The following is a 23,932-nucleotide window of genomic DNA, read 5'->3' on the forward strand; positions in this document are numbered from 1 at the left end:
CACAAAACAAAATCTAACCAACCAACCAACTTGTCCTATCTAGGGTCAGCCAAACAAAACAAAACAAAATCCAACCCATCCTATTTAGTGTCAGCAAAGGGTTTAATAAATTAAAAGAAAATATATTCTCTGAAAATAAGTCTTATTAACTTACGCAGAGACATGACAACCAGTTTTTTAAGAAGTAATAATTATAATAATAGCCTTTGCCCACCACTTTCTTTAGCAATGAACTGATAAAGTCAAGTTTTCTTTTTAAGATGACATAAACATAATATAAATCCATCAAAGCAGTGTGTTTGGTTCAAAAGTAAATATAGTAGATATTGGAGAGAATGTCTGCAAAGTCTTATCTGTCCTAATATGTCTTCTGAGGAGAATTCAGTGCTTAAAATAAGGAAAAGCTCACTCATCACTTCTGTAATTGAAAATGTAATGCCTTTTTCAGCTGCTTTTGTTCTAGAAGATATGAATTCCGAATTAATAATTTAAAGTTTATTTCAGAGCCGCACTGGCACTGGTATTATTCATAACCCTGAGGCTGCTACAAACTATCGACTGCACAGTTCCACAAGCTGGTTTTCACAAGCTAACAAGGCTTTCACCAACACAGCTTTCATATAGAGGCCACTGTCAGTTATTTAAAGCTGATGTGTGTATTTTTTAATGTTAAAACACTTCATATTATACCAGCTCAATGTGCAGAGACAACTATAAGTGAACTAAAATTCATTGGTTAATTGTAGCAAGAAGCATAAACAATATGCATAAAAAAAGAGTTTTCCCCCTGTTTCTGTGGGTCTTTCTTAATTGGTATCAAAACAGGGAAAATCATCATATTTCCAAATGCTAAAAGAGTCCAACAGTGCTTGATAAAGACTGCTATTATGACCCAGCAGGTCCTCTCAGATGTGTCTCGGATTTTATCAAGTCATACCGAGTCTTGGAGCCACATTACTGTAACAACAACTGTGTTGCATACATTCTTTCAGACACTTACAGAAGCTTTCAGGGCATTTCAGGTGACTAAAAGTTCTTCTGTCACTTCCCCCAAAATTGTCTATTGATTGTCTTTTCCGGAGGCATCCTACTGTGACTCACAGTGATAAAGTTTGACAAAGACAAAGCAAGTTGTTCACCTCCACATCACTTTAAAGTGCAGTCATCACAATTGATTGTTCACAGTTTAAAGTTTTCAATTAAGATGCTTTCAGATAACTGCCTTGAAATGCTAAAGGGAAGTCAAAACTGCTAATAAATTTTACTGCAGGGCAAAATATATTTTTGACCCCACTGTATGGGCTAAAACCGTTGAAACAACTTTCAATATTATCTTCTTGTTCATTCCACAGAAGAAGGCAGGTCTGAAATGACATGAGGCTGAGTAAATGACAACAGAATTTTAATTTTTGGGAATTAATTTAAACATAGTTCACCCAAAAATGAACATTTGCTGAGAATTTACCAAGATGTATTTAAGATGTAAATGAGTTTTTGAGAAATGTACTGTATCATTACATCACTTGTTTAGCAATGAATCCTCTGCAGTGAATAGGTGCCGTCAAAATGAGAGCTCAAACAGCTAATAAAAACATCTCTAAAATCCACAAGTAATCTACATAACTCCTGTCCATCAATTAACATGCTGTTAAGTGAAAATCTGCATGCTGCATGAAACAAATCCAACAAGGTGTTTAAACTTTAATCAGTCACTTTTGACCATGGTACAAGTCTATTATCTATAATAATGCTTCCTCAAGTAAAAAAAGTACATCCCCTGTTGTCCTCTCACATCAAAATCCACTGTCACGTTTTTTCAAAACTGTTATGGAGTGTTTTTGTTTGTAAATGGTCCTTGATCTATGCATATTTCTCTCAACCTTTTCAATAAAGAAAGCAGTATTATGGATAGAGGACTCATATTTTAGCCGAAGTGATGGTTTGAAGGTACAAAAAAAAAAAAAGAACATCTTGATGAATTGATGCTTTTTGCTTCACAAGACAGTAGCTGATGGACTGGAGTCATGTGGATTACTTGTAGATTATTGTGATGTTATTATCTGCTGTTTGAAGTCTTATTCTGACGGCACCCATTCACTTCAGAGGATACTCGTGAGGAAGTGATGTAATGCTAAATTGCTTCAAATATGTTCTGATGAAGAACCAAACTCGTCTTCATCTTGGATGGCCTGAAAGTAAGTCAATTTTCAGCAATTTTCCATTTTTGGGTGAACTATTTCTTTAATAGGACTCAAAAACCAAAAGAAAACCACAGAAGCACGTTTGCAGGCAACACTAAGATAAAACTATAAACAGTCATTGGACTTATGTGTGGAAAGAGATATCTGTCACGTTCTTGCTGGGCTGCCGTGTATGTTTAGACAAGGGTACAGCCTATTAAAAGCCAGTGAGCCACAGGAACCCTCCTTCACATCTGTACACACACTCGCACAGCATGAACTCTAGGGTTTACAATGCATTAATTACAGCTGTAAGGATAATAGCGGTGCTGAAATATTCATTCAGCGAGACACTAAGTAATCACCAGTCAACAGCTTTCGTCGGCACATCCTCCATCTGTGATTGCGGGCAATTTAGTGATTTGTGAAAGCCCAGTTATTTGCTTATACAAAACAGAAATTTCTAGCGAGTAAATCTGTGGGGGGTCAAATAACAGGTGCTATGGAGGGTCTGATGGATTTAGAGTTTCATTTGCTTGTATAGTGTTTAGAAATACATACATCAATGATTGGCATGTTTGCCAGTGGGAATTTTATTACCTTGGCAGTAGGCGTTGTCATCCCTGAGTGCATGGTATCCTTCTTTACAGCTGCAGAAAGCTCCTGGTTCTAGGTTAATGCAGTCCGAATTCTCCACACAATTGCGGCTGTGACCCTCAGCACAGAAATCATGCCCTGGGAGTGAGCCAGATAGAGTAGAAATGCTATGCAGTGCATAAAACTGACATTTATAATTAATGCAGTATATTTACATTTGCATTTATATTAATAGTTCAAAGACACTTTACATCAAATCGGAAGGATTTTTTGTTCACCTACGCCTGGCTAGTCGATGTGAAGTACTTGTGGGACATTGCATATCCTGCGGTGTGACAGGCTATACACCATCTAAAATCACTTTAAATAGCATTTTACTAATCATTTTGTAATTGTTAATAAATGAGTTCTTAATGAGTTTTTAATTGGTCTTTTTTTTACTTATTTTCCAACAAATCTCCCTTAAACAAGCTCAGATTACTTGAGAAGCAACTTTAAATAAGATATTAAGATTTGTTTTCATGGATTATATCTTGATTTTCAATGCATTTTGTCCTACTGGACCGTTTTTTTGTTTATACTTAAAACAAGTTAAAGTAATTAATTATGCAGTGTTTTGTGTCCAAAATTTATCTTATTTAAATGATTTAGATTGGAAACACCTTTACCTTACACCTTAATCTTTCTTAAAAGGGTATAAATGGGCTGTTTGTAAAAATGTGTCACACCACAGGACCCTTCAAAAAATAGTGAAGGCAAAAACGTTAATAAAATGTTCACAAGGAACCAAGATGTATGTTTTAACTTATATATTCATATAATTAAACAAAACAAATCAAAAACAAAAAGTCAAACAAAACAAAACAAACAAAACCAAGCAAAACCAAACAAAGCCAAAAAAAAAAAAAAAAAAAAAAAAAAGCAAAACAACCCTAACAAAACAATAAAAAATTTGTTTAGTTTTTTTTAAAAAGTGTTGTGGCTCAATCTGTGAACTATGGGGTTTGGAAAAGTTGAGCATATGTTGCCCTTTAAAGTATCACTGTTAAACTGGGTATTATGTGAAGGTGTGAAGGTGGCAAAAATAGATGAGTGCTGTCACGCACAGTCATGGCTTGGTGTTGGCAGTGGTCAGAGGTGGCTGCCCTTGACATGACTCCAATCAGCAGAGTGTAGAGGCATGTGTGTGTTGTTTCTGCATATGTCTGAGTGTGTCACACCTCTGCACACTTTGCAGCAGCGGTCTGTGAGCGTGATCTGTTCTGACTCCGGGCAGTTAAGCTCTGGACAAGAAGTAATGTCAACCCTACGCATACTTCGATCCTGCAAACACAAAAACAAGCTTTTATTCAATTTATCCTGCAAGTAAAACAAATGGTTTTGAAACATAGTAACTATTTTAAAGCTGGTCTAAGCTGGTTTAACCAACAGAACTTCCATGATTGTCTAGATGGTTTGGATGAGCTAGAAACCAGCTATCATGTTCCAAAACACTGTTAGGAGTTTAGGATGGATTTTCAAAATCAAATGTTGCTTGCAATTCAAATTTATAGATGGGCTCAATTCAAATTCTGCCTGAAATCCAATTTATAACTAGGCCTTACAGAATTTAAATTCAAATTTTATCTGGAATTCTGTCTGAATTCATAACCAGGCCGAGACAGAATTCATATTCTGCCTGAACTTCATATTCATAACCAGGCACAGAAATAATTTGGATTCAAACATTGCTTGGAATTTGAATTCATAACAAGGCCTAAACATATTTCAAATTCAAATGCTGCTTGGAATTCACATTTATAACCAGGCTCAGACAGAATTCAAATTCTGCTTGGAAATCTAATTCATAAGCAAGCACAGAATTTAAATTCAAAATTTAAATTAAATTCAGAATTTAAATTCAAAATTAGGTTGGAATTGAACCGCTGCTTGGAATTTTAAAATTCACAACCAGGCTGAGAGAGAATTTATATTCTGCCTGAAAATCAAATTCATAACCAAGCACAGACAGAATTTTAATTCAAATTCTGCTTGTAATTCAAATTCACAATCAGGCTGAGACAGAATTCAAATTCTGCCTGGAAATTAAATCTATAACCAGGCCCATACAGAATTTAAATTCAAAATTTGCTTGGAATTCAACCATTGTTTGGAATTCAAATTCATAACCAGTCTGAGAGAGAATTCTTATTCTACCTGTAATTCAAATTCATAACGAGGACCAGATAAAATTCAAATTCAGGTTTAAATGCTGCTTGGGACTGCAACTCATAACCAGGCCTAGGCACAATCTTTGCCAGCAGAATTGAGATTTCCTCAAAATTTCCATCATACATCATTCAGACTTCCATCATTCACGGGAATTCAATTAACACTTGAATTTGAAGTTGCACTAGTACTTACCCTGCATTCAAACAGCAGACAGTTTCCCTCCGAATCATGTACGCTTTTACGATCACCTTCCACATACACTCTTCCTCTAAACAAACACACGGCTAAAGCCAAAAGATATAAAAAGAAAAAGAAGCAAAAATGAGATCCAGACAAGAAATTAAGAGTACAGAGCCAAAACAAAGCACTTTGGAATGTGAACCAGTAAAGCATCGATCGGACAAGCATGTTAGATTAAGCCTACCAGAGCGCAGTGTTAAATAAACCCCTGGTCATCAGTCAAACTGCTATTAGCTTCTGCACATTAGCTCTGCTCACTCAAACACAACATGCTGCACACTGGCCTTGAAATATTAATGATACCAGAGGAAGCGTGTGACTGCGTTGTGTATGTGTTGACATTCGCATCTGTGGCAGCAGTAACCTAGCAACACAGGGATGTGGTCAGTTTGTCATCAAGACCGCGGCACGATTATATAAAAGATCTTAATGGAAAGGAAGATAGCAAAAAGAGATGCTGGAAATATGAGGGAGCAAGCATGAGACAAAGGGAGAGAGAAGAAAAGTTGACAAATATGCACATATGCACTTCTATAGACGCATGGCCTCATTTATGTGTGTGTGTGTGTGTGTGTGTGTATGTGTGTGTGTGTGTGTGTGTGTGTGTACACTCACGCTGGCACTCTTTACAGCAAGCTCCAGGCATGTAGATTGGAGCTGTATCAGGGGGACATTGAGGTGGTGGGCAGAAAATACTCTCGCACTCCACTGTACCATTCTGTAGGTGGAAAACACACATACACCATCATCATCAGTAAAAGAACTTCACAATTACATAATTCTGCAATATAAACTGACAGAATCAGACAGTGACTGGCATGAATGCTGATGGCAAATCAGATGGTCACATCTTCAAAATCTTAAATCACAGCTAAAACAAAACCCAACAAATACTCAGGTAAGAAGCAACTAATCTTGAGGGTGCGTTCCCACACTGACAGCGACAAAACAGCTCGACTTGCCAACTTTCTGTACTGTTTATTGCTACAAAATTAGTATTTTTGTTTTCTACAAAAATGCAAAAATATCTACAAAAATGCAAATGGACTAAGACAATAAAAAATATTATAAATAAACATATTACTATAAATAATATTAATACATATAGATATTAAAATCAATGCATATTACTGTCAAAATGTAAAAAATACTCTATTTAGTTTATAAACTAAATTATAAACTGATTTTTTTTGAATGAAAATGTTTTGCACACAAACACAAAGTTTCTCTGAGGAACGCGATAATTTTGCAAGAGAATGCAAATGTTTTCCAAGAGAACAAAAAGTTTATCTGGGGAACGTAATAGTTTTGCAAGAAAATGCTAATGTTTTCCGAGAGAACACAAAGTTTCTCTGGGGAACATAATAGATTTATGAGAGAATGCAAATGTTTTTTGAGAGAACACAAAGTTTCTCTGGGGAAAGTAATATATTTGTGAGAGAATGCAAATGTTTTCCGAGAGAACACAAAGTTTCTCTGGGGAACGTAATAGTTTTGCGAGAGAATGCAAATGTTTTCTGAGAGAACACAAAATTCTTCCAGGGAACATAATAGTTTTGCAAGAGAACTCAAATGTTTTGCGAGAGAATGCAAATGGTTTTGCGAGCGAACACAAAATTTCTCTGGGGAATGCAATAGTTTTGCAAGAGAACGCAAATATTCTGTGAGAGAATGCAAAGTTTCTTAGGGCAATGCAATACTTTTGCGAGAGAACACAAATGATTCGCAAAGAAACACAATATTTTTGTGAAAGAATGCAAAGGCATTGAAATATAATTCTTCCTCCCGTCTCATATTTTATCCCCATGTCCCCTTAGAGGCTCTGTAGGATATTGTGGAAACAAGCTCCCACAGCAGTAGTAGTAGTAGTAGTTACATCATATCACTGCTCATTTGCATAATTTGTACTGTCACTCATGTCTTCTCAACTATTACTGAAAAGAATGGCTTCCAGTTGCTTTGTCGCTAGAAATTGCTGTCATTGTGAATGCCCCTTGAGCTTGTAGCTCGAAAAGACATCTCTTGTTTAAATTCCCACCCAAACAAAAATAAATCATCCCGTCCTGGCAATACATAAACTTACTGAGCACGTGCAGTTTCTGCATCCATCTATCCAAGCATCATCGTCCCTGTATATCTCTCCATTCAGGGTGCATGTCCTCTCACAGTAACAGCCATCCAAGTACTTCATCTTCTCTTCGGCAAGTGCCAACTACAGCACAATGAAGACATGAGGAAGAAGAGAGGGTGAGACTGAATGATGAATCAATATAGAGGGAGGCGATAAAAAAAATTAAGAGCAAGCAAAAACAATAAATGTTAGAAAGAGAGGTAAATAAGAGATTTATGATAAAGGCAGCGTTTGTGTTCACTATTAAGACCATTAAATAGACCATAACACACAAAAAACCTATTGACATCCAACACAAACACTATAAACTAAATGTATAAACTCAATAAAAGGAGACACATCAAATTAACGGCATCAATTTTTTACAAATGAGCAAGCAGCAAAATAATTTTTAAACACAGGCTATCACAATGCTAAACATTTTTATGAACTTACCTTGCTTGATGTTTTAGCTAAAATATCTTGAAGTTCCATGATCTTCTGAACCAGCCCATGGAAATCATTACAAGTGGGACAAGCTGCAAAATTGGTGGATGTACATTAATGCCATTTCCAGACCAGTAAGTAAACAAAGTGCAAAGTTATTTTTTTCTGAAAGTATGCACTTACTACGATTGAGATCTGGACATTGGACGACGTATCCATGGGGTATGACTACCAACTGAACATCTTGCATCACTCCCTGACAGAAAGACATGACAGAAACAAAGTTACAGAGATGTAGACAAGACAAACATGCAATTTTACAGTTTTTTTTATGGTTGTATTGACTATTTTTAATGTACAAGATCATGTTGTACCCTGAAGAACCCATGGGCATCATTTCTTTGACCTAGCCAGATGTTTGTTCCTCTGGGAAAGTCCATAGATGGCGTCTCCACAATCCTTTCGTAAATTCTGAAAGCAAGCACAAATAAAAAGCAACACATGAGTGGACATTGATACAGACTACTACATGGCATACAAATCTATCTCTGGTGGTTCTCAAGCCATTCACCTGTTGCAGTCAATATGGAGCACCACTTGGGTGGCACTGAATGCCAGGGAGACTTTGTGCCAGTGTCCATCTGCGAGACTATAGGGGAAGACCTCTCTCTGCTGCCGCTGGTCTGAGGTTTGGAAGAAGAGACGGATCTCATTACGCAGACCGCTGCTCTCTACCTCCAGAAACCTGAGAAGGAAGCCAAGAAAACAGCTTTATCCTTGTGAAAAGTCATAATCATGCTTGAAATCTAAGAACTGCATGAAATAACTGATGCCAAAATGCTATCTGTTAGTCCTAATGTTCCCATGCACAATACTTCTGTAGGTTAAGCTGCCAAGCAGTCGTTATTAAATTCTGGTATGTGCCAAAGTAGCAGGGAATAATGCGGCTCAAGGGAATGTAGGAGTTGTGAATGAATGTGAAGAGGAGCAGTGATCCGTGAATCTCTTTGCCTCGACTCCGAGTGCTGACCTTAAAGAGGTGGTAGAATCAATACTGTGTGTTTAAGAAATGTCAGTGGACACCCCAATCAGAAGTGTTACAGACATTCCATCAGGAGAACAGATTATGTGTTCCTCTGAGAAACAGTTAATTAAACTGAAAAAAAAAAAATAGAAAGAAGGTTTTACTACTGGAAGAATGGATGCACAGACAGCCCAATAGATAGACAAGCTGATGGATGGATGGATGGATGGATGGATGGATGGATGGAAGGATGGAAGGATGGATGGATGGATGGATGGATGGATGGATGGATGGATGGATGGATGGATGGATGGATGGATGGATGGATGACATGGACAGACAGACAGACAGACAGATGGATGGATGGATGGATGACAGATAGATAGATGATAGATATACTCAGTTCTTCCTCTCAATAGATAGATAGATAGATAGATAGATAGATAGATAACCTCTGTTCTCCATAGTGGATGGACAGCAGCACTCCAGAGCTGAATCTCTCCTGTTTGAGGGTCAGCAGAAGAGTGAACTCAGTTCTTCCTCTCAGCTTCTGAAGAATTCTCTCTACTGCCTTGAGAGAAGCTCTTGCATTCCTTGATGTCCCTGATGGAGAGAGTGACAAAATCAGTGAAGAAGAAATTCTGAAGCATTTGCTAATTCAACTTAGATCAACTGAATATATGATCTTACAAGCTTTATATATTAAAAGGATCCCAGAACAGGTCACACTGATGTATTTAATCCTTCCATCACTGTGTCAATCTACGCATGTATTCAACACAATCATCAACTTTTTTAGTAAGTGAATTTGTTAAACATTTACACTACTGGTACCAAGCAAAAGTGGCTTAGAGGCAGAAACAGTCTTTAATTTCCAGACCATGATGTAGCTGTGGAACTATTATGGCTGTTCTGAGCCAGCGGGACCATCTGGTGATATTTATGTTTAAATATTCACTCTGGAGCCAGCGTGAATAGTGAACTAAGCGGAATAAATGAGCATGATAAATACCAAGGGGTCAAAGTTTGGCTAGTTTGCATAGACCAGTTAGCAGGTAAGAAGCTACACCATCTGGACTCAAAAATCTAATTTTTTATTGCTATTAATGCAATTTTGTGCCAAAAACAACATATAAATTACATATATTTTATTTAATTGCTGCCTTGTGACATCAAAGCAGGATAGTTGCTAAAGAGTTTTGGAATAAAATAAAATAAAATAAAATAAAATAAAATAAAATAAAATAAAATAAAATAAAATAAAAAAATAAAAAAAATAAATAAATAAAATAAAATAAAATAAAATAAAATAAAATAAAATAAAATAAAATAAAATAAAATAAAATAAAATAAAATAAATAAAATAAAAATAAAATAAATTAAAATAAAATAAAAAACCAAATCCAGAACAAAATCCATAAATCATACAAATGACAATACAAACAAAATAAAAATATAAGTGAATAAAAAAGACGAACTTAAATAAAAGACGATTGTATACCAAAGATCTGAGTGGCAATATCGTGACACTGATGTGAGTGGCATAGAACAGAAATAAAAAAGAGACAGAAAGGAGGAGGAAACACACTGGGAGAGCTGATGAGTTGGCTGAGGAGGACACAGGAAGTTGACTGTCTCCTCAGGGATGAATGTTTAAATCAGTCCTGTCAAAACATAAGAAATGTCTGGGTCTGGTCCTCTCACGGGGTAAAAATCATGCAACACACACACACACACACACACACACACACACACACACACACACACACACACACACACTCGCGCACACAAAGCCAAATGGGGAACACTAATGTTCTGTAGCTATTGTCAAGTAAAGCTCAGGGGAGCTGTAAGCAACAGCCATGAGCCTACTGTACAACAGGAATGAGGCGGAGTTTCAGCCCCTTCATTAATCAAATACACTGTACGACAGTGAGCTGAAACTAACCTGGTAACCTCAACAATCCACAGAGGACACCACAGCTGATTTAATGGATTCTAGGACAGTTTACAAGTATCAGCATTAAAGTCCTCTGGGGAAGTGCTAGGAAAACACATTTTTTTCCAGGATACCTCTCCAATTAATTACCATTGGATCGACACTTCGACTCAGATGCGCTATTCTTCCATCCCGCTCATCATTGAGGGTTGTATTAATGTGCTGTAAATCAAAGGCCAGTCATTTGATTGCAGCATTTAAAGGTCAGAGAGCAGCTAGGAACCCCTGATGGCTATCTGCTAGGAAATTATGCAGATTACCAATAATGCCTCTTTAAATAAATACATTTAAAAATATAGAAAATAAAAAAAAGAAATTGTTACAAATCTGTACTGATAAATAGTTAGCTATAAATAAATAAATAAATTTGTAGAGAGTAAGCAAAATATTAAATATAAACAAATAAATAAATCTGTACAGAAAAGGATTTAGCTAAATATTGAAATATAAAATAATAAAAGAGCTAAATAAATAAATAAATGGTTACAAATCTGTACAGATAGAGTCAGCAACTCATTAATATAAAGAAACAAATAAGTAAATTACAAATATCTGCAGACAGTTAGCAAAATATACAGAAAAAAATGTTAAACATAATAAAAGAGCTAAATAAATTAATAAATAAATCAAGTTACAAAACTGTCAGCAAAATATTGAAATGTAATAAATAAGTAAACAATTTTGTTAGCTAAATATTGAAATAAATATATAAATAATAAATTAAACATTTAATAAACACATATCAAATATATTTAATAATATAATGTAAAAATCTATATATAAGTTTTTAAATAAACATAAAGAACGCTACTTAATTCATCTCATTTAAGGAACATTTAAGTTCCTAATTTCCAGGCCATGAGGACACAATCACCACTGAGCAAGGAGGTAATCAGTAATCTGAATCTGTAATCAATCGCTCCAAGTTATCAAACACCACAGCCCTGCTACGCCTCAAGAGAACCAATAACTTCAATAACGATTAACGAGAACTGGGCTCCTGGGAGCGAGAAACACAGTGTGATGCAAATTATGTAACTCGGGTGACACTATTCTGGCAAAATTTAAATTAAAAACCTTTAAGAAGATTGCTGGTGAGTTTTCCTAATGATGCTGAGTATCAGTGCCACCAATAATATGAGCAATTACATGTAAAAAAGCACTTAAATTGATCACGAGTCAGGCTACTTATGATGCAAGCGCTTAAAAGTCTGTCCTAATGTACCTTAATAAAAATTTAAAGCCAATGTAAAAAAAAACTCATTTACAACTGATGAATTATTCAAAGACTATTATAATGACAAAACGAACAAGTGTCTCTCCTCAAGTTAACATCACATTAATCAGAAGACATAGGTTTATTATTCTGTGCCTCAAAGCAGTGGTTTGGTTGGCAGAGATGCCACAGATGCATGTATTCAAGGAACAGTTTGCATTTTTTTATTCTTTTTTTTTTTTTTGCAAAGACTTAAAGGGATAGTTCACCCAAAAATGTGTCTTTATCTGATTAACCCCAGGGCATCCAAGATGTAGGTGACTTTGTTTCGTTGAGTAGAACACAAACAAAGATTTTTAACTCAAACCGTTGCAGTCTGTCAGTCATATAATGCAAGGGAATGGGAATTTGCTCAAAAAAACATACACAAAAAAAAACAAATTAAACCCTGCGGCTGGTGACGATACACGTAAAGCAAGAAGAAGAAGAAGACGCTTCATGTGCCGGCTGTCTAGAACGCGCTCAGGACAGTTCGGACATTGCGGTGAATCAGAGGTAAAAAATAATATAAATACTGTTCAGTTTCTTGAACAGACCGATCGTTTCGTGTCTTTACACATCAATGTATGGCCACAAGCCGCAGGGTTTAATTTGGTTTTGTTTGTGTATGTTTTTTTGACTCTCAAAGCCGTGATTCCCATTCACTTCCATAATATGACTGACCGACTACAACGGTTTGAGCTAAAAATCTTTGTTTGTGTTCTACTGAAGAAACAAATTTTCATTTTTGGGTGAACTATCCCTTTAAAGTAAAAATTCTATCATTTACTCATACCTGTGTAACTGTAATTTGCTAAACATTTCAATTTGTGTTCTCCATAAGAAAGAAAGTTAGATTTGAAATGTCATGAGTGTAAGTTAATCATGCCAGAATTTACAATTTTGAGTGAACTATCCCTTTAAGCCTTTGCAAAAAATGTCATTGTACTGCAGACACAAAGTCGAGACATGGAATCTCAGCTGGGGGATGAGGGATACGAGCCAGGTAGAGAATATGTCTGGTCCAGACGGCATCAGTGCACAGGAGAAACACTTAGCTGTTGTCCCTCTTGGCAGCTGCATGCTCAAATAGCTGATGAATGAGCAGGAATCTGATCCTGGCATTTAAAAGATCCAGTCAGCACCAGGTCTGGCAGGAGAAGTACAATTGTTCCAAACTTCTTTCTTTTATTGTTTGCTTCCAGCCTGCTCCATCCCTTTGCTCATTAATTCAATCAGTCAGAACAAGTTATTCAGCGAAACACACTCACACTCAGACTTACAGATGCATATTATACATTTTGATGTTTAAAGTCATGTTCCAGGGTAAAGATTCAGCTATAGGTTATTTTTGTGTTTGTGTCCATCAGATTAAAATTAAAAGAAGAAATAATCAAATAGAAATAACATAAAGTAATCTTAATAAAGTATTTAAAGGAATAGTTTATCCAAAAATTTTAATGTGAACCATAATATTCTGTGGGACATAAAAGGAGACATTTTGAATGCAAAAATCACTACAGTATATAAGTATATTAATAGTGGTCCAAACATCTCATTTGACCAAGATTTCAGTCATTATTCACTGATAATCTTCCAATCCAGTGTGCTGTAACTGATTCAGTCAGTGAGTTGAAAATGAGTACCTGATTAGTTTAATTCTTGAAAGAATCATTCAGAATTTGTGAACTGAATCAACAGATTCATTGAAAAGAATCTCATCATTTTTTTCATATATGGACCTCTTTTATAATACTTGTGGTGCTTAATTTGACATTTTGGAGTTTAACAGCCTCAGTCCTCATTTACTTTCATTACATTGAAAACTCAAAATTCAAAATTCACATTCTGTGTTCCAAAAAATAAAGTCATATGGGTTAATAATACTGATAAGTAAAAATTTACAGAATTTAAATGTTTGGTCTATTCCTTTAAAATTTACCTAAAATATAAACTATTTTTGTTGAATTCCCAACAAATATGACTATACTCCCAGAAAAAAAGGTGTGAAGCTGTCTTTGGAGTAAAAAGATACAAAAGCTAAAAATGTACATCTTTGTACCTTATTGACATATCAATGGTACATATTAGTACTTTACAAGTACAAACAGAAAAAGGTCGTAGCGCCAAACACTTGTCCAAAAATCCTGTATCCAAATAACACAAGGTGCGTAGATCCAAAAAAATACGATGACACAAAGATGAAAGAGGTCTGCACTCGTCCAGATTCAGCCCAAAAGGCTTATTGCATTTATTACTCAGAGGTCACAAAAATATCTGCAAAAAGGTATTAACCCTTCCTCAGTGTCATGTGCTACCAAGCAAGACCTGCACATGCACATTAAAAAATGTATAACCGTAATACACCTAATATCATGAAGATACGAAAAAATCTTTCAACCAAATACACACACACACACACACACACACACACACACACACACACACACACACACATATGTATATCAAACATATAGCAAAATACAGCAAATACATTTACAAATCATCAAAAATTATCCATATACAACTATATCAACAAAATATACAGTGCATAGAAATATTTACCAACAAAAATCTCATGACTCCAACAAAAGTACATGGCACTGAGTAAGGGGTTAAAACCCGAAAACGTTCTGCACTTTTGCTCCTTTGGGCACATATTTTTGTGACCTCTGAGCAATAAATGAAATAAGCCTTTTGGGCTGAATCTGGATGAGTGCGGATCTCTTTTATCTTTGTATCATAGTACTTTACAAGTACAACTTAGTACCTTTTGGGGTACCACCTCAGTGACAGGTCTGTACTTTTTTTCTATGAGCGTACTGTGATAAATATGTAACTGTGATAGAAAATTACTCATACCAAGATATAAGATTTTGTTCATACCGCTCACCCACACTTACTCAATAGCACAATGTCTGGCTACAGTGGCACTATAACATGTTTAGCCTTGAATTATCTTTAATATCTCCCCCTCCTCTTCCTCCTCCCCTCTTCTCTTTTCTCCTCTCCTATATAAACAGCACAGCATGGATGTCATTGACGGACATTGATAGGTCTCTCATCTGCATTCTGCACATTTATGACCTTGTGTCAAAGCCTGTCTGTTAGATCCCAATTCCGCAATCCCACTGGTATTTACTGGAGTGCCAATCAATACTGCGGAGGTGCCATCTTCCCAAATTAGAACAAGACTATTGCCTCCACAGATATCAAATGCTTCTGCTTATCATAAAATGTCAGACTTTGTTTGTTTTTTTCTACCAAATATGTATTCATCCCTAAGTCTGTCTAATGCAATATGTATGTGTTTATGGGTGTACAGTTGCACACACACAATGTATACAGTATGAATACATTCCCCAGAGCAGCAATGTCTCATACACCATTCATACTGCAGTGCGGAACCAAACTGATGACACAGATGCTGGCTAACTGCAAACCTAAAACATAACTGCACACATGAAAATCTGTCATCATCAGAGGTCATGGGAGTGGTGACAGCATAGCGCTTAAATAACTAAAAGGTTGGTGGTTTTGTCCTAAGGTGCTGAAGAGCAGTTGAGCCAGAAAGCAGAGAATGACCATCACCATTGTGCCCTTGAGCAAGACACTTAACCCCAAACTGCTCAAAGCGGGATGTCAATCTGGATAAACAACCAGCTATAAATCACCAGAGGGACACCGATGCTATAGACAGATCTACTAAAACAGCCCTCCAAATAAACAGAACGGAATGGAATAGAACAGAACAAAGTACAGAAACAGTATAATAGAGCGAAAGAGAAAAACGAGAAACAGAAAAAATTTAATAGAAAAGAACAGAAAAGAATAGAAAAAATGCAGCAGACAGGATAGTGTAAAATAGAACAGACAAAGACAGACAAATGGAACAGAATACAGTACACCAGACATATCATAAAACAGAATAGAGCAGAGTAGTGTAGATCAGAAATGGAATAAAATAAACAGAATAGAACAGAACCGAACAGAACGGAATACAAGAGAAGACAAGAGCAGAACAGAATACAGCAGACTACTCAAGGAATAGAGAATAAAAAACAGAATACAGTAGATCAGAAATAGAATAGAATAGAATAGAATAGAATAGAATAGAATAGAATAGAAAATAAATATTCAATAGCATAGAATACACAAATAGGAAAAAACAAAAATAGATTAACAAAGTAGAGAGAATAGAACAGAATGGAATTGAGCAGAAACAGAGTAGACCTTGTGTAGAGCAGGTACAGGCTACACAAAGAATAGAGAATAAAATAATAGAATACAGTAGATCAAACACAAAGCAGAACAGAACAGAACAGAACAGAACAGAACAGAATAGAATAGAATACAATACAGAAGGATAGAATGCAAATATAACAGAGTAGACTAGAACAGGAAGAACAAAATAACTAAAGCAGATAAAAAATAAAAAAAAAATAGAATAGAATAGAATAGAATAGAATAGAACAGATTACACTAAAGCAGGTACAGACTACACAAAGAATAAAGAAAATAATAATAATAATAATAATGCAGTAGATCACATATAAAACAGAACAAAACAAAACAGAATTGGATAGAATAGACCAAATAAGATTTAGAATAGACAAGGCGTAGAACACATCAGAATAGAAAAGAAAACACTAGAGCAGGTACAGACTACACAAAGAATAGAGAAATAATAGAATACATTAGATCACACATAGAACAAAAAAGAATAGAATAGAATGCAGTAAAGCAGATATAGAAAAGACAAAGGATAGAACAAAATATAACAGAATACACTACAACAGAAATAGAATAGACCAGAATAGACCAGAGTAGAGTAGAGTAGAGTAGAGTAGAGTAGAGTAGAGTAGAATAGAATAGAATAGAATAGAATAGAATAGAATAGAATAGAATAGAAACCAGCAGTCAATAACAAAAACATTTTTTTAAAATCTGATTTCAAAACTTAGCGGAGTGTTGGTAACTTTTATATTCATCATCATTTTAGAAAGAGTAAGAGAGAAGAAAAGAGTATACATGACTGGAAAGAACAGGAGTCAATGACATGAAAAACCTTGTTTTAAAAGCCCTAGAAACCAACTTCTTTGGTAACTGGTTCTATTTATCATACTGTAACTCTAAAGCCATAAACAGCATCATCCTGGCATTCAGAGTGAGCCATGGAGCCAGATGTTATTCCCTTCTCTACTTGCTGTCCTCATTAACTACATCTCCTGAATGGGATGACAATTCTTTGATGGGCAAGAACTTGCTGCTCAACAAAGGAGCCTGTTTACTCCTGGGATTGATGCTTCACCGTTGGGTTGATCCATTTTTCATGAGAGATTAAGTGGGATCTGGAATTATGCCGTTCTAAACCAGCTGTCTGCTTGGCTGTTTCCTCTCACCAGATGTTAACAATGAATTCCAATTTCTCTAAATTGATGAAGCTCACTGTGAATGCTTTTTATTTTTTTTCTGAAAAGCTGATGTGATGTCAGTTACACTCTGATACTAAAACTAAAGCAAAGAATCACACGCCAGCTCGACTGACTTGTTAAATGACGGTTATACGCACCTTCAAACAGATATGCTCTGCTCTCATTGTGGAACCCCTGGACCTGGGAGACTCCAACACTTGACCTCACAAGATCAAACTCCTGGAAGATATCCACATGTAATGCTGGATCAACCCCCAAACCTGAAACTAAAGACAATAAACATAAGTTATCATTTACAAATAGAATTTAATAAAAGCAATTAAATATAGGCAGTCACTGAACAACAAAAAAATAACCAACTTTAATATGAATATCTGCTTTTGTATATTTACATATACAGATGACCACCATGATAATACATCGGGTAAAATAGAAGACCGCATAATATATTAATATACATGCAAGTTAATCTACACTGAGCATAATAAACTTAGTGCTCCGTTTTACTCACACAAACTACAAAACACCATCACACAAAACTAAATGAATGGTATACTTAGATCAAAACACCCAAATTTATACAACAGATCATTTAATATAAGAAACTTTTTTTTCAACTGAAATATACTGTAGCTATTACAATTTTATTTATTTTTTTACTTACAGGAAATATCACTTAATACATATTAAATATTTTAATATATATTAAAATATGCAGCCTTGAATAAATTCTAAATAATATACTAATTAAATAAACTTAAGTTTTACAGTAGCCTATTACATGCATAACATTTTTAACATTTATGATAAGATAATTTACAGTGAACAGGTAATCACAGTTGTATTTCCTTTTTCTTTTTTTTCTTTTTTTTTGTATTATACGTTAAATATACACATAATAAATGACCTATAACACATTTATATAGAATATTTCCATATTTATACATAAAATTTTATATCTCAAAATTTCGGTTGCTCAAATTATAAACCTACTGTAGGTGTAACCACCCACTATGCAAAATATAATCATCACATAATAACCATATAAGCAACACCCATCCCATCTCGTTGCCGAAATTCGCCAGCAACAAGATGTCTGGCAAACACAAGCTTACCGCAGAAAAGTCCGAGAGTGCAAAGCGCAAAATAAAGTTTGAATAATCCCATTGTGAAGGAGGTGAGAGAAAAGTCTATTCCATCATGCTGATGTTCTGCTAGATACTGAGCGAGATGCGCATCAGTGATACATCTCCAATAAACGCATCCTCAAATCTTCATAACACTTGAACAAAACTTTAGCAAATAAACACTGAGATATAAAGCAAGAATGAAAACTCCATCAGGCGAAAATTCAGCTTCTGGAGACGCAGTGTACTCTTGTGAATGAACGGTCAGTGGAGAGATGCAGGTGCGTCTGTTCTCCCTTACGAACAGAGAGAGAGAGAGAGAGAGAGAGAGAGAGAGAGAGAGAGAGAGAGAGAGAGAGAGAGATTGAACAAACGCACCTGCAGCTCACAATTCCTGCCATCTGCTGGTCATGCACATGAACATGTTTAGCCTATAAAAATTCACATAAAATTTGAAGTTGGCAGATACATACAGTACGCTTACCATACCACAATAATAGATTTTATTTAAGACGTTAACATTATTACATGCTCAAATAGCTCAAATAACCTGTCATTCATGGATTTTCCTATGGGAGACAGCTTGTTGGCTTTAAACGTGTATTTCTGTTTCACATTTTGCTGATTCATTAATTAATTAATTTCGCTAAAAAGCAATAAAACCTATTCTATTTTTTTTTTATTTTGTCTGAAATGTATGAAATCATCCACCTTTTTTCTTAACGCTTAGATTTCTGATTCATTAGCTAGTAAAGAAGAATAACAAATAAACGGTAAAACTATCTGCGCTACAAACCAGTCTGTTTCTGATTACGATAATAAATTACAGTAATATGATAACAAATACCAATTTGCAATATCAAGCAGCAGCATAACGTACTGTTTCTGTTCACCTAAAAGAACTGGAAACCAATGATACCGGAAGTCTCGTACATTCAAGATACGAATGTCCACGTGACACAGGTAAGACGTTATATATTAAAGATTCTTAAAATGACTCTGATAATTTTATCAAATTTATTTCGCCCAGTCTGCAAGATATCTGTCAAAGATAGCATTATCAGGAAAGCATCTGCTGTGTACAAACATCTGACAGACATATGTAAGATGTCAGTGTTACATTCTAAATCATAAACTTATTAAAAACATCTAATAAAAACGTCTTGACATCTAATAGAAAACGTCTTATAGACGTATTGCAGATGAGCAAACACTTTAATAAATACGTCTTGCAGATGTAAATGCAGACGTCAAATAGACGTCTCCTTGATGTATGTGTGCTATCAAGATCTTGACTTAGTTATTCAACAACTTGCTGTTTTGATGATTCAACTCCTCCCCAACATGTTAATAAACTAAAATAACTTATGTAAACCAGTGGAGATGAACTGATTAAATATTCATCCACTTAAGGCATATGGACAATATTTTGTTGCTTGGATATCCAGAATTAAGGTGCTCAAATAACTAAGACACATTGCCATGGCATCTGCAGTGCATTTACATATGGAAAAGGGTCAAAGAAGAAGGTCATGTGAAGCAGAATTAATAATTGCTCAACCAATCAAACATGCATGGCATACTTGCACCAGTGATACCTGTAGCACAGCACTGTGTTAAAATGGCTGACTTTTCCGAAAATGCTAGTTGCATCTGTTATCTGTCCATGAATGCGGTTCCAACACACTGCATTAAAAAAGAAAAAAGCAGGGAGTTTGTGTGTGCATGTGCAAAAGCTGTGATAGCTCATGCATTATTAATGAATCATTTGGATGGCAAACCTGTAAATCTGATTACACGATCCTACCATCACTTATTATTTATTAGACCACTGTAGCGATATGCATTATATTAATCTAAATGCATATAAACCAGAAACCAGTGGAGAAAACAGAGAGAAAGAGAGCGAGAAACTGCTGGATGTCGCCACGCACACCTTTCAGTTTCCACAATGACAGCTCAAGGCATCAGTTAGACAGAAGGCAGCTTAAAAAGTGATGAACAGGGAGGAAGCTGTCCTCCATATCAGTTCAGGCACTTCATAACAACAAGTGTTTCAGACAACAGTCTGTCTGCATGACAATTTTTGTGGCCTCTAATAAAAGCAGCAGTTGGGGACTACAGTATGAGTGTTGTTATCATTCTGTTAACTGGAGAGAACAATACAAACCACATAGGACTTTATTCAATTGAGGGAGTGCTTTTTTAAATATATTTCTTATTAACATCCCCAATGATTAGGGATTGTAAATGCAAAAACAAATTTTGAGCCTTTCAACCTCTTCAGTCCCCTGATGGGGGTTGGTCATGTTAGTTGGTCACTCTGTAGCCTATTATTCCTGATACTCAGCTAACAGGGAACATTCTGGGAAGGTTCTCTTTTAAAGTTATGAGCAAACAGTTTTCCAGTAAATGATTCAAATGCAAAAATTTAGGTTTAAACGACTGCAGATCCAACGTGACTACTCTTCACCCAAACAACCACTGGCTGCTGTCTCCACTTCACTAAAGAATGAGACTCTCTAAACCTGTGAGAGAAACACACGGCTCTGCAAGTGCAGCATGAGAACACTTATCTGATGCACAAGTACAATTACAGAGGATGGAGTGTTATCCTGACATCACAGGGTGGAGTATTTCTCATCTTCTAAAGCTTAGTGTGTGTTCCTCAGCAGTCTGTGTCATTAGGATACAAAGACAAATTGCACTGTGACTATTAATGACTTACAATGCAAGCTGTTTTATAAGCATTCATAAAGAGTACAGGATAAGAACAGAAAAGTGGTTGAACTGTATTTAGGGTACAGATATTATCATACACTGCAATAAATTATAAAACGTTCTGAATGTACCCTAGTGAAAAATAAATATACTTAAATGCATTTCTAAGTATACAACAAATACATATTCATATTTATGTACTTAAAATACCTTGCAATTGTACTTTTAGTATGCTAAACTGGTATACTTAAAGTCTGCTAAATTGGAACAACTTATTAAATGCACTTTAATTATGCGGAAGTAGTGATGTAGTCCAATTAAAGATATACTTAGTATATTTTATTGTGCTAAAGTGCAACCACTGCAGGTATACTTTGGGTATAATTTAAATATTTTGCTTTTAAAGGCTGATATTATTCAAAGATCATACAATCCTCATCAATAGTGACATTAAAACACATTTTAGACTTAATACTATAAGAAATGTGCATTGTGCACATGTAGTTCGCCAAATAAAGTTTAATTATAATTTTTGTATCAGTAAGTCTCGACTTATCTGTCAGTAAATATGTAAATAGATTTGAACTATACTTAGTATGAAATAAAAGTATAGATATATTACTTTTTTTACCAGAGTACTACCCATATATCAAAAGATAATATCGAACAATACTGTATAAGTAAGGGACAAATATTAAAAACGTGATTTGTTTGTTTAATGCTTGATAAGCAACACGTAACAAAAAAAAAACAAAGTTGGCTATGCAACAACATAAAGATATACAATGCTGACATCTAGTGGAACAAACAGACACAATTTCTTAGATATCTAACTGTATATCTATATTTATGACTTGTTTTTAAATTTTATTTACAAACACACACAATATAAATAAAATTATAAAATATATATTTTTAATATATAAATGTATTTTAAATATGTGTGTGTGTGTGTGTGTGTGTGTGTGTGTGTGTGATATTTAAGTCAATTTCCATAAAGATCATAGTGTTTATGTAATATATATATATATATATATATATATATATATATATTATATTTAGTATAAAATAATAAAATATATCTATATTTAGTATATCTAACATAATACTAATATATATATATCTATCTAAATATACATAATTTTCCTTGTTTATACTAAATATAAACATACCCTATGTTTGTGCACGTCGTTTTGTCTGACTGTATATGTACTGGCAGTGCGCAGCACCTAGTTTGCATAATTTTCCTTGTTGCTAAAAAAGTTGAAAAAAAAAGAAAGAAAAAAGTAAACAAGATAAAAAAAAGCATAATTAGGCACTCAAAGCCCGAAGTGATTCACATGCACATAACCTCAGCAATGACTGCTCATCTGAAAATCACTGCACAAAATCCACAACTCGACTGTAATGAATGCCTAGCTGTTATGAGCACTCTCTCTAATATTTTTCCTGTCCATGTTTGTTTACATCAGTTCACTGATGAGCCATGTGAGCCAGTGCAAGTGGTCAAAGGTGAGTCTCATTGCTGCCACAACATTAGTGTGATTCAGTGATTCAGCAGCATGCTGCACACTACACGAACATGCAGCCAAACGTTAAGACCTCTGCCACCCCGTGTCATGCCATATTAACTAACTGCTTTGCTAAAATACATAGATTTTTCCAAACACTACGGAGACGTCCCCTGCGGGCAGGTTCTACCTAACATCACATATACAGCCTGCCAGATCAGCTGTATGCATATGTATGCATATTTTTTTGGCCCACCTGCAATGTCTTCACTGCAGACCCTGTAAAAAGCAATGTTGCCAAATAAATCTGAACTGTGTACAGAATGCTATGCTGGACTGTCCACTCACAACCTTTCTGGGTGATGGAAATGTCAGACAAAGGCCACGCTTGTCTGCTGAGCAATACAAACCATTTCTAAAAGTATTTGGACTCTATTAAATGCGAATTTAAAATTTTGTAAAATATCATCACATTAGATAAATTATCAAAGTGACTGGCATTTATTTAAAAGAATTACAGCCTTTCAAACAAAAAAAATAATCAAAAATAGAGATAAAACAGTATTTGAACTAGGGATTCACAGATATTAAAATTCTAAAATAAAAATTCATAAACTGTCCATTATGTCCATTATTTTCATGTTAGAGTATTGCTGATAACATTATAATGTTTGTTACCATGATGTTTTTTTAATAAAATGTCATCAAACCCTAATATATATAACTATAAAAAAAAAAAAAAACAACACAGGGAATTCTAGTCAATTCACAGTTTTTCACAGAAAAATTATAAGGATTTGATATTTTACTTCCAAATACTGTAATTTTAACTGTATTTTACTATAAAATTACTTTAAATGTGCCATTCGATTTATTTATTTTTTACCATATGTTGTAAGTGAACTAATTGTCAACCAATTAACAGGTTTTTAACACAGCATTTTATAGTTTTTACTGTTTAAATGATGATCTTTTTTACACTGTACAGTATTAAATGGGAGTGATAATTATTACTATTATTATCAAAAGTTTGATGAATGAAAAATAAAAATAAAAATGGTGTAGAAACAATTTT

The 23,932-nt window shown here is 34.9% G+C and overlaps 1 protein-coding gene across 2 annotated transcripts in view; it reads right to left on the minus strand.

Moving 5' to 3' along the window:
• The window catches only part of LOC109107539 (protein kinase C-binding protein NELL2-like), a 43,683-nt gene extending 24,753 nt beyond the window's left edge, over positions 1-18,930 (minus strand). For both annotated transcript variants that reach the window (XM_042722786.1, XM_042722788.1), the window contains exons 1-12: positions 18,614-18,930; positions 17,636-17,764; positions 9,262-9,412; positions 8,357-8,530; positions 8,160-8,256; positions 7,969-8,041; positions 7,795-7,877; positions 7,312-7,440; positions 5,844-5,946; positions 5,181-5,272; positions 3,998-4,100; positions 2,781-2,915 (exon numbers count right to left, since the gene is read on the minus strand). In XM_042722786.1, the coding sequence (XP_042578720.1) occupies positions 2,781-2,915; positions 3,998-4,100; positions 5,181-5,272; positions 5,844-5,946; positions 7,312-7,440; positions 7,795-7,877; positions 7,969-8,041; positions 8,160-8,256; positions 8,357-8,530; positions 9,262-9,412; positions 17,636-17,764; positions 18,614-18,665 (1,321 nt within the window). In that variant the 5' untranslated portion in view covers positions 18,666-18,930. The remainder of the gene's footprint in view (positions 1-2,780; positions 2,916-3,997; positions 4,101-5,180; positions 5,273-5,843; positions 5,947-7,311; positions 7,441-7,794; positions 7,878-7,968; positions 8,042-8,159; positions 8,257-8,356; positions 8,531-9,261; positions 9,413-17,635; positions 17,765-18,613) is intronic.
• Positions 18,931-23,932: the final 5,002 nt, after the last annotated feature.

The sequence above is a fragment of the Cyprinus carpio genome, chromosome B4, assembly GCF_018340385.1.
Source record: "Cyprinus carpio isolate SPL01 chromosome B4, ASM1834038v1, whole genome shotgun sequence".
Classification (NCBI taxonomy): domain Eukaryota; kingdom Metazoa; phylum Chordata; class Actinopteri; order Cypriniformes; family Cyprinidae; genus Cyprinus; species Cyprinus carpio.